We start from the raw sequence: 12,773 nt of genomic DNA on the forward strand, positions 1-12,773 counted from the left end.
ATGACTGGCTTTCCTACCTACCAGCAAAGTTCTTTACGGAAATTATTTTGGTCCAACCTAAGGAAATGGAACTCAAGGGATCCTGATCATTTTAGAGGATTATACATTTTAACAAGAGATTTGTACTCTAAAGCTGGGGGTGGGGAGGAGCAGAAATTCTTTCACTTCTTATCAGTTTCAGGATAGGAGACTCAGGTGAAACAGCGTAAAAAGATGCCAAATTTTCACAGGAGTATTTATCTCATGTTACATGGCTCCTCACTAAGAAAGTTACATAGCAATTTATACTCTACAAAGTAAGCAGTAGAGCCGAGGCCCGCACTCAGCTCATCTGCATCATGTTTCCTGGTCCCTTGTTTTTAATTTCCAAACCCAGCCTCCCTTTTAATAAAAGCAGAAACTTCAAATCTCTTCAAATCTCTTTCAAATCTAACATTATTTGAAAATAATGACCAAAAGAATTGGTGATGAAACATTTCAGGGACCCAAACATACAAAAAAAATTCACAAATCCATAGTTCTCTTAATACAAGAAGGTTTGTGCTTAATTTTTTGGACACAAATTTAAAGATAGCTGACTAGTACACCAAAAGCCATCATAATAATCACATGCTCAGAACCCCATTTAATCTTCTATAAAATCTTAAAGCCTTCCTTCCAACATCTGAAATCAATTTAATCTATCCACTAAATATAGCTTCATATTAGAAAACTTTGTCTATGTATGTTTAATCTTCATTTAAAAAATTCACAAATAGATGCACTGGAAATACATGCTTTGTTGTGAAACATCATACTCAAAACTAAACTAAGCTCAAGTCATGATTAAGGAATAGAACCTCCTCAAGATATGAAACTACACAAGACTTGTATCTGAAACTTTACTATAAGAATACATTTGCCTTCCATGTTTTCAGAAACACAACAAACAAGGAAGTACGAAGGAGCTACAGTGAGGCACTTCCAAAGTCAAGCCTGGGGCACTATTAGACTTCCTAACGAGAAGCTGAGGGTGGAGTGGGGTAGAGTGAACACTTTGTCAAATACATGTCAGTCAAACAGGAAAATGACACCTGCTTACCTATTTGGGGATAGATAAGAAGATACTCTACCTGGGAAATCTTCAAAGTGATTTTTCTGGAGGTTACCTTTGACAATAGAATCAATTTTGAGTTCCAAAAATTCTTCCTGGAGCTCTTCTGATAAAGACAAATATCAGGAAGAAAAGATTCCTTGTAAGTTTATAAATGGGATTTTCAAATAGGACATCAAGAAAATATCATCTGAATTTATCCTCCAGGAAGACTAGATGAAATGTGTTTTTCCTCTTTTTGAAATAAATTTTGAAAACCTTATGCTTGAGAGTTTTATCAAATGGAAGACATTTTAATCTCCAGATTGCTATCCTTACAGATGGATTTGGTCCACGAATGCTTTGTTTGCTCCTTGAAGTTCCAGGTTCTTCAAAAATAGTGGTCAAATATTATGCAACTAAACTATGTATGTATGTATGTATCCTTTGATCCAACAATTCACTATACAGGAAAATACTCTGGATACACCTCCAACAATATGAAAACACACACGCATGTGGTTAATCACCGCAGCATTATTTGGTAATTACAAAATAATGAAAATGACCTAAATGTCCAAACATAAGGGACTGAATAAATACGATACGTACAAAGGAGTACTATGCAGATGTAAAACTGATTGAGAAAGAATTCTATAAACTAATATAGAATGATTTCTAAGATTTATTGTTAAGTGAAAGTGCAAAGGAGTACAATAATATGCTATTTTTTTCTGAAAAAATAAAGAGAAAATAAGAAAACTTGCATGTATCTATTTATATTACAAAAAGAAACACAAAAAGGGATAAACCAAAAAACAATGATTATCCACATGGGATAAGTGGAGGGTGGAAGGGAAACAAGAAGGTAGTAACACTCCTTTGACTATCTTTTTATATAGATCTGACTTTTGGAAGCATATTAAAGTTCTACATATTAAAAAATTAAAAAATGAAAGATGAAAACAAGCTGAAATAAATGAATCTAAGTGTACATTCATACAAACAAGTAACAGAACTACAAAGAACAGACAGAAAAATCTCATTAATTTATAAACATAGTATCTGACTATATACTTCCAGCTTTCGGGGAGAACAGCAAACAAATTCTGAACTTTTTGGTAGGCGTATAGGTGAAGCAGTTCTAAAAACATGTTAGATGTGGTATAGCATTAAGCAAGTGAGTCAGTGTGTTGCTGTTAGGAGCTATGTTCTCACCAAGGAAGAGGGAAGATGTAAATATGACAATGGTTATATAAGAAAACGGCCTTTCTCTTAGGAAAGATGCACTGGAGCATTTAGAGGTAAAAAGGCATGATACTTGCAACTAATTCTCAAATGGCTGAGGAAAAAACATATAAATATATATAAATATTATTCTGATATGCACCTATTCCACGGCTAAAGTGAATACTGTGTTTTTGTTCAGCATCTTTTTGCTGATAACCAATACTGATTCCCCAGGCCACAAGAGTGAGCAGGTGAGGCTAGGCTATGCTATCCTAGTCCTTTTACCACAGCGACTGGTCCAGGGGTGGACACATGACCCAACCAAGGCAACTTAGAACTCCTTCCTTAAAAAAAAGAATTAATAATAATAATTTTTGGCCAGAGTGGGTAGGAAAATAAATCTGTTATATAAGCCCACGGTTGCAGGCAGGCACAATTCAACTTTGGGAAGGAAAGCTGCCAAGGATGGAGCTGACGCCCGAAGAGGTGGCGGAAGGGTCAGAGACAAAGAACGCTGTGGAATCCTCAACTGCAGCTCCTGGTTCTGATTCCTTAAACCAGTGAGCCCACTTTTCTTTTCTTCTTTTTAAATTTAATTCAAGTTGGGTTTATGTCACTTGTAACCAAGAGTTCTAAGTATACAAAGGCCTAATACTCTCACCATTTAATGGCACTTAAGGCTGGATCAAAGTAATCTTATTTTTATAATCCTTGCTTTTTACAGCTTTCAAAGTTAGAACAAACTAATTTATAAGACAGAAACAAAAATATGGCAGAGAAGATCTTAGAGGCTCAAAGTACTTATTTTTAGTAACAAAACCAGACTTGATTTTATAATCAAACTTATACCCACATGTCCATTTTAAATAAACCATCTATCACTGTATCTATGACATGGAAGAAACTTCCAACATATAAACCATACCATCCATGCAGGACTGTAAGACACCACTACCAACAGCGTATCAGCAGGCCTCCGCCCCAAGCACTCGCACTCTGCCTTCTACATAACTTCATCAGCCAAGAAGATTTCATACATCTTTATTTTCTGCAGTTTGTATGAGGAAAATAAGTAAACTTTTTGCCTTCCACATAGGAAATTATAGTATTAAGGAACTAAATAGACTAACTTCCTCAAACTTTTCTCCCAGCTCTATCTCCAGTTCCCAACCTCCAGTTCTTCTTTGCTAGAACTGAGAGTTAGAAACTGAGTGCTGGATCTAAGTATGAGGGAAAAAGTCTGGGTTTGTGCCGCAACACTGCGCTATTGTGAGTCTTTTATTACTTTCCCCCATGGAGTCCAGGTATTGAAAAATTTTATCTACCAAACAAACTGCATTATTTCAAAATAACTCATCTTTCCATTTTAAAATTAAACCTTATAAAACGTCCATCAGAGTCTGAGCAGGAAAGAATGAGTTACTGCCACAGTGAGTTGCCATAATCCCCAAATGGAGAATAACTGAAAACAGCTCATGATGCCAGTAACTGCCTTCACAGACATGTATGCATCTGGGGAGCCTAGCCAGCGAATCACTACCCTATCCTAGAAACAGCTCTTCAGAGAAGCTTCCAATCTACAGGCTTTGATCCTCTTCCTGGAGGTACCATACTGAAAACATGGACATTACCCCAAAGAGCTCATCTGCACACTAAATCCAACTCTTACCTTATGCCCCTATTAGTTCAGCCTATACACAGAGAACTGAGTTGGGGACAGATTTTTAAAGAAACTGGCTAAAAGCAAAAAAAGAAACACACCCAAAACTAACGGTTTTAGTGCAGATGTAGTCAGCTGTAGACAAAATGTGAACCATATCTCCCTGTCCTCAGTCCCTTTAATCATATCATGAGCACCATACAAAACAAAGATTATACAAGTTTGTGACATATATTATCCTAGTAAAAAAAAAAAAAGCAACAAAAACATTATATACTTGTAAGATGAAAAGGCAGTTTTAACAGATAATCTTATTAAAAGTGATAGAAGCAAATGAAAAATAATTTTTTTAATGTAGAATGGCTTCAAATGAAACAAACAAGCCATCCCTGCTTGCAAATCCCATTTTCTAGAGACACCTAACAACAAATATGTTCATGCCTCTAGCTCTTTACTTATCAACATGAAGCAATAGCTATTTAGATCCTGATGTGAAAGTTGGTGAATTTAGATCTTATATATCTCTCCTACGCCTTCCTCTGCTCAGTTTTTTAAAATGAATTCTTTTAGTTTAGGCAACTATGTTTTAAATTTTCATTAGTTCTTTCTTGTTTTCTGACTGCTCCTTTTTCGTGATAACCCATTCTTGTTTTGCAGACACGGTATCTGTCATTTTGAATCCGAGGAAACTACCTTAAAATCTTTACAAGTCTTTTTCCTTGAATGGTTTCTTCTGAGGCCAGTTGTCTTGCTCATTCCTCTTTTTCCTGCTTCTTTGCTGCTTTTCACTTAGATTTCATTTAGATTTCTTTCCTACTTAACATAAAGTCCAGTGGGTGCCAGGCAGAGGGTCTCTACTCAGAACTCATTCATGTTCTTATATTTATTTGCCTTCTTTCTTCTAATAAATGATCAGAACGTAAAAACAAGTTTCCAACAGAATAATCCTGTCAGTGGACACTCCTGAGCTTAAGTCTAGCCTCAGTAAAGATCTGCACTCTAAACAAAGACAGGTGACTGACCTTCAAACAGTGAAGCAGAGCTGAGTTGGCTGAATTTTATTACCATTCCTGCATCACAGTTATCAGCTGACTCACAGTTCAAACAGTTATATAATCAGAAGGTCTAGGGCTTACCTTTCTAGAAGAAACCATCAAAGAAAAAAATCAGAAAAGGTAAAATCCTTCTCTCAGGATGTTATAATACTTACTGGATTTGGGAGAAAAATCTGGTCCAGGTTGACAAACTCAAGCAAGTGGGGACAAGAAGCTGAGGCACAGAAATTGGGGCTAAACACACCATTCATTTCTTTCTTCTTTTTGGTTTTTTCACTCCTAGCAGATGTTAAATATAAAAACGAAAATACACTCTATCTTCCCAGTGATCTTTTACCTTTCTCAAAGGATGGTCTAGGAACCAGCTACACTCCATCTAGTCAACTTTTGGACTGCAGTTTCCTGGGCTCCACCCCAGACCTAATAAATCCTTCTCTCTGGCAGATGGTCAGGGACTCTGCTTCTCTAACACACTGTCCAGGTAGTTCCTTAGCACAGCCAAGTTTGAGAACCAGAGATCCAGACAGACAGCCCTCCACTTGGGCCAGCATACTGATTAATTTCTTGACTTCTGAGAGAGAATGTAAACCATTCTGACATGTGTAGAAATTCCAAAACTTATGCTCTGCCCTCAACCAACAACATGAACATCAACACTCAAGATCCTGGCTTACAAAAGCTCAGTCAAAATGCGTGGCTCCCGGTTTGAGAGAGGGCAACCTTAAAGGGCCATTAACCTACCCCTCACGTACTCCTTGGATACCGAGTTAGAGCACCTGACAGGCTCACACCCGCTGGCATGGCCTGTCTTTCCTGTCACCAAACCGTGCTTTAATGCCGGGAAGCTGACTTTTACTGAAGGCTATGTCAAGAAAGAAACATGAAATTCACAGGCACATTAGAAGCATTTGATGCAAAAGAATTTGTTAAGGACAGTATCCATTATATCATGTAATGTTCCCCAGTGAGAAATTTCTTTCTCAACTGGTAAAAATTTGGCATCCCTGAGGAACTGGCACAGCGCTTTTCTAGTATCAAAGCATTTTCCCAAAGTCTTTATCAACATTACGTTACCCCACAAACATGACACCTGCCTACCTCTCTGAGCCCCTCACTGCAGCTATGCAGGTCTGCGCGTCTGTTTGTATGTGTACATATACCTCTGTATGTCTTCTTATGCCAGTGGTCCCATCCCCTTCAGGGAAAAGGCAGTATAATTAAAAAACAGTAAAAGCAAATAAACTATACTAAGTGAATTTAAATTTCAGAGTCAGGGAAATGACAGAAGGCCTAACTTCGCTTCTTGGAGGAGCCTTCTTGCTTAAGTTTTAAACAATGAAGGAGTGAACTAAGCTCACATTGCAAGATAGTTTGGAGGGAAAGGAAGAGAGGATAGTTTTTTTTTTGTTTTTTTTTTTTAAGGCTTCTCCTATTTGAATGTTTTGAACTTTTATCCCCTAAGCAGTAAGTCACTATTCATCACTATAAATATCATCCTGGAAAGGGCAAATTTGCTAGCCTCTACCACTTGTTTAGAACTGTGCTCAGTTATCTACTGCTGACTCAAATGCAAAGAGAAACAGCACAGGAAAAAGTTGGGGCCATCTTAGTCCTTGAGAGGATCTAATGGAGTGTGTGAACTGAAATTCTGTAGAAGACGGGCTGTTTCCTACCAATGAGAGACCAATTTCTCCAAACCTGGAATCTCCCCACCATTTTCCATTCCTGACCTTCCCTGCAAGGCATAAAGAGGCACGAAGCCATGGAAGGAATAAGTGGGTTTTACAGTCAGGTGAGCCTGGAGTCAAATTCTGACAGTGCTGCTCATTAGCTTGGTGCCTCAGACAAGTTACCTTGATGTTTTCATTTCTAAAGTTATAAAATTTGTAAGAATAAAGTATTTAATTATAACCATCTACTGTTATTTAACAATAGGAGTTACTGTGTGATGTCTTATATGGATCTTGTTTTCAGAGAGAAGAGCTCTATTCACTTGTTCTAGGAAATCTATCTATCTAAAAATATATAAATAACACACACATACCCCTTCTGTGTGTCCAACAACCTGACAAACCTCTCTGGTAACTGACCCCAGGACATAAAAGATACAAAGCACACTGGTCCTGACCTCAGGCACTTATCTTTTGTTGAGGAGACAGGTCATACATAGATGAAAATACTGGTTTATGATTGAGAAGCAGCCTACTGCAGAGGTTAACGTACAAGACTGGGAGTCAGGAGGTCTGAGTTTATGGCACCCCCTTGTAAACAAGTTATTCCCCTGTGGGGCTCTGTTTCCCTGGCTGCAATGTGGCAGGGTTGGACTAGATCTTGCTTACTCTTCAAGGTCTAAAAGTCTTTTGATTTATGATGCGAGTGAGGCACCAGGTGCTAGGGAAGTTCAGAGGAAACACACTGGCACCTTGAAGGGGAAGCTCTGTGGAGGAACTGGGACTTGCACTCAGAGCTGAAGAATGGGAAGGACGTGGGTTACGGAGAGAAGGACAAGAGGCGTAATGCTGGAGAAACAGCAGGAGCAATCCAAAGGAGGAACGAACGCGGCGGGTACCTTACTTAAGGCCTCATGAGATCAACCTAGCTGGAAAGACCAGGAGGCAGAGAGATGTCAGACCACCAACGGTTTGAACAACAGAAAAAAAAAAAGGAGCCTGGATTTTGTCCTGGAGGCAGGAGCAACAATCAGACGTTTCTATGCAGGTATAAATTGTTAGAGAGAACCCCATTTCCCTGTCCCCATGTTTTCACGAGAAAAACCAGGTTTTACTCCCAAGGAGGGAACAATATTGGAAACATATTTTCAGCCCTTCTTCTAACTCCTCTCACTTCTCTGACTGAGGACCTGCGGGACTGGTGAGACTGGGAAAAGGAATGGAGCATACACGGCCCAGAGTCTACTCTTTGCCTCAGGGACATGCTTGCAGTTCTGGGGGATAAACTCAACTGAGGGACTAACTGAAGCTGGATTCGGGGTGCAAGCCAGTGGAAGTTCTTCAATCTAGTTTATCAATAATAAAGCTGATAATTGCATCTCCATCTCTGTTGACTATTTCCCAGCTGGTTTGGAATGGAGAGAGTAGAAGAGGGGGTTTGACTGACCACCAACAACAATCACAAACATAAATAAGATAACAGCAGGGCTTCAGAAAGATTAGCCAGGTGGCAGCTGGCAAGAGGGACTGAAGTAGGAAAAGACGGGAAGCCCCTAAGTCAGCTGTGAGGCTCCTCCAACAATCCAAGCATCCAGTGAATCATCTGTAACCACGAGTGTTATCCAGGGGCTAATCGATAAAGGCTCAAATCAAAACATGTACTTGAGCTAATCTGCAAGAGAGTAAATCAGAGAGCACAAAAACAAGACTTAATTACCAACATATTTTTTACCAATTCATGTCCTTTCAGAACTGGAACTGCTTCTGCTGACCAGTGAGATCATAAATTAAAGGAGCCAAAGCAGTATTATAAATATATAAAATACTAGAAATGAAAGGCTCACCAGTCCAGAACCCTATCTGGGCTACACAGAAGAATTCCATTATGTTAACAGGTCAATCCTACACAGCCCTCAAATTGAGGGAGGCTGAAAGCATTTTCAAACAGATAACCAGCCCCATCTGCCAGCATGCTCTCAGAGGGTGTCTCCTGATTTCTAAATCTCAAGAGGTTCTGCTGTCTTCTAAGCTAGCAGACTTAGTTTTTGTTTTCTTTTTTTGTTGGGGGGGGGGCGGGTAATTAGGTTTATTTATTTATTGTCATTATTTTTTATTTAATGGAGGTAATGAGGATTGAACCCATGACCTCATGCATGCTAAGCATGCCCTCTACCACTGAGCTATACCCTCCCCTAAGTTAGCAGACTTAGAAGCACTTCTTCAACTCACTTATATTTTGTAAAGCCTAATCAGCTCCCTTATTATTGCTGCATATACATCTGACACACAACCTTGTTTTGTGAAATGCCTCCTCACTGCCCTAAAATGGAATCAATGGCAATGTCTGTATACCGATCACCTTATTTCATATTCCACACAAAGTAAAAACAAATTCCTTCAAGAAGCTGATGAAATTGTAAGCACCACAGACCAATGGCTAAAGTGAGCTCAGATACCTATGACTTTCTACTGCCTTCTACACACAGACCAAACTCCTTATCAGAGCTGTCCGACTCTCTACTAATTGCCCTAATTCTAAAACACCATCCTTGAGGATCTTTGTTTCTTGTAATAACCAAAGTAAGTCACTCCACCAGCTCACATCTGATTCTCCCTCAAGAACCATTTCAGCTTCTCCAAAGTAATCTGGAGATGAAAGTTATTGGCAGAAGATAGAAACTCAAGTCTGTCACTCCACACATATCAGAGATCAGAGCGTGTGCACTGGGTTCACTGAGAAACAGAGCCCACAAGTTGCTCACTGGTCAGACTCCTGATTTTACCCACTTCTCGGCCTGGTGAAGTATTTTATGACCATTCTCTGTGAACTACACTTCTGGGATCCCACCCAAGCCTCTATGATAAACAAAGGTAAAATCCCTTGCCAGAAAGAAGGGAGTGAATATTACAAGGCAGTTTTAACTTGGATTAGAAACGTATCCATCTGGTCCCAGCAAACTGTCCTTCTGAAAATGAACTGACCCATCTAGTAAACTCTGAGTAGCGGCACACGCCACCTCAAACACTTTCTCTCTTTAAAACTTACTTCCTCTCTGCCTGACCCCATACAGGTCTGATGGCCCCATTACTTTCTACTCTGTTAGCATTCACATCAACCTCTACCTCTTTATGGGTGCTTCTGGTCTACACTCTGCCTCTGTACTTAGATTTCAGAAACTTAAATTCCCCTTAAATGTATTTTTTGTTTTGCATGTCCTCAAATAGCTTAAACATCATGTTCTGCATCAAGAATTTAGAAAGAGACAAAACAAAAAGCATTACAGTTGTGTACAGATGACAAACACTGAACTCCCTGAATAAGGAGTGTGTTTCGATCTTGATGGGATCTATTGCCAGGACGCCCCACATCACCCCCGCAGCAAATTCGTCCCTGTGCCCTGTGCTCTCTGGTCAAGTCACTTCAGTCTATCTCCTCTGGTCTCCTTTACTTATCAATTCCTGAGCACCTGCTGATGCATCAGGCACTATGTTGGACATCAAATGAGAGAAACAGACCAGGAAAGGGCCTGCACTAGAGAGCTCGTAGCCTAGGGAAGCCAGGCAATTCTTTCACGTCTGGAACTCTGCACATAGTCATGGCTCGCCCAGACCCCCAGTACCGATCCCCAGGGCTGTGCACCCTCCTGACAGCTGCTCCTCTGCCACTCTACACTGCTGCTGTTCCCCAAATCACTGCCCCCCAATATCACACCTGTGACAGCCCTGCCCTTATACCCTGTGCGTGCTAGCATATTTTAATTATTTTTAATCCAAAGGGAATGTCAAGAAACTACAGGGACAGTATTAATTAAGCCTATCTTTCTCTCATCAGGAGGCGAGAAATGGTTTATTTTGGCTGAAAGTGGGGCAGTCATGTTCAGGGGCTGGAGTAAGGCCAGAGACCAAGTGCTCCATGGAGGCAGGGCCCAGGGCACGGGCGGGAAGAAAGGGACGCACCTGGCCTTCCTGGACTTGGCCCTGGCTGCAGAGTCAGTGCTGCTCCGCTTCTCTTTGGCCTCCCTGGCGCCCGAGGCCTCCCGGGGCTTCCGCGCCTTCCTGGCCCCGTCCTTCGGCTTGGGCTCCTTGGGCTCCTTGATCCTCTTGGGCTCCTTGGCCTTCCTGGGCTCCTTTGGCTCTCTAGGTTCTCGCTTCCTCTTTGGCTTGGGCTCCCTGTCCTTGCTTCCCTTTGCTGCCCCCTCCTGCTCTCCTGGATCCTTTTTCTTCCGTTTCTTCTTCACGCCAGTGCCTCCTCCTCCACTGTCCTCCGTCCCATTATGGGATGTCGTTTTCCTGGGCAAAGGGGTCTCGGCGTCCTCTTCAGCAGCGAACAGGTCCTTCTGGGGCAGACAGTGACTGGCAACATCTCCAATTTTCTCTTCCTGGTTAGTGCTGTGGTCAAATGGGGAGGGGGATTTGTAGTCAAAATTGACAGAAGCATCAGACATTGGGGAGTGATTCAGAACTTTTAAATGTGACAACTGTAAAAGAGAGAGAAAAACAAGCATATTACTCCTCCACCGCATGCTTCACATGCATAGTGATATTAACTCTGAACGCACGGATCTGTCCCACATCTCCTGAGCGCCTACAGTGTGGCAGTTCCTCCTGTGCCAGGCCATGGGCACAGAGTGCCAAACAGGACACACATTATTTGTGTTTGCCTTTGCCCTTGTGGAGCCAGGCCTTTGTGGACCAGGCTGCTATCAGCATATTATCTAAGAAGTTCATATATAAAAACCTGAAGGGTTTCCATGTTACGTGCAGAAATCTGAAACATCTTTTAAGCTCCATGTCTAGAACTGGCAACAAGAGTCTCCTACAAACTCCTACCTTTAGATTCCACTAGGAGACACAAAATCCTAGGCACACTGTTCTGATCCAGGATGGCATTTATCATGCTGATACACAAAGTCACTGTTCAGACGTGTTCATGAATAAAGGTGATGTCACTGGGTGACAGGGATGCAGGGTCAAGCTGAATGTGCTGCTTTATTTCCCCAAGTCTTCACTCTTGTATATCACCAAGCTGCATCAACATTCAGCTGTTCTGATTTTCAACAAGAACATCTGGATCATTCAAAACGATGCCTTTTAGGGAACCCTTCTACACTGCAAATGCAGTTTGGTGCAGCCACTGTGGAAAACAGTATGGAGATTCCTCAAAAGACTAGGAACAGACTTACCATATGAGCCAGGAATCCCGCTCCTGGGCATATATCCAGAAGGAACCCTACTTCAAAATGACACCTGCACCCCAGTGTTTACAGCAGCACTATTTACAATAGCCAAGACATGGAAACAGCCTAAATGTCCACCAACAGATGACTGGATAAAGATGTGGTATATTTATACAGTGGAATACTATTCAACCATAAAAACTGACAATATAACACCATTTGCAGCAACATGGATGTTCCTGGAGAATGTCATTTTAAATGAAGTAAGCCAGAAAGAGAAAGAAAAATACCATGTGAGATCGCTCATACGCGGAATCTAAAACAAACAAACAAACCAAAAAAAAAACAAAAAACAAACAGAAACAGACTCATAGACATAGAATACAAACTTGTGGTTGCCAGGGGGACAGGGGTGGGAAGGGACAGACTGGGATTTCAAAATGTAGAACAGATAAACAAGATTGTACTGTGTAGCACAGGGAAATATATACAGGATCTTGTGGTGGCTCACAGTGAAAGAGAATGTGACAATGAATGTATGTATGTTCATGTATAACTGAAAAATTGTGCTCTACACTGGAATTTGACACAACATAGTAAAAGACTATAACTCAATTAAAAAATGTTAAAAATAAATAAATGAATAAATAAAAATAAAAAACACTAAAAAAATGATGCCTTTTATTTTTAACTAAAAATGGTGCTCTTCTGTATGATCATCTAATGCTGTCACCGACTCAGCACCAAATAACCTCTGGCTACTTGCAAAAACCAACCATCATAAGGGAGGACACTTTACTGTGATAGATGTCTTTGGAGAGGAAGTGTCACAGGTGTTCAAGGCAACCCTAAAAAGGATGTTTCAAAGCTGGTTTTGAGTACCATCAAATAAAAGTGCAGCCTCCTAAC

General features: G+C 40.6%; 1 protein-coding gene across 3 annotated transcripts in view; it reads right to left on the minus strand.

The window, feature by feature from the left end:
* CHD6 (chromodomain helicase DNA binding protein 6) overlaps positions 1-12,773 on the minus strand; it is a 161,315-nt gene that overhangs the window by 92,220 nt on the left and 56,322 nt on the right. For all 3 annotated transcript variants that reach the window (XM_032462323.1, XM_032462321.1, XM_032462322.1), the window contains one exon: positions 10,645-11,165. In XM_032462323.1, the coding sequence (XP_032318214.1) occupies positions 10,645-11,165 (521 nt within the window). The remainder of the gene's footprint in view (positions 1-10,644; positions 11,166-12,773) is intronic.

The sequence above is a fragment of the Camelus ferus genome, chromosome 19 (assembly GCF_009834535.1).
Source record: "Camelus ferus isolate YT-003-E chromosome 19, BCGSAC_Cfer_1.0, whole genome shotgun sequence".
Lineage (NCBI taxonomy): Eukaryota > Metazoa > Chordata > Mammalia > Artiodactyla > Camelidae > Camelus > Camelus ferus.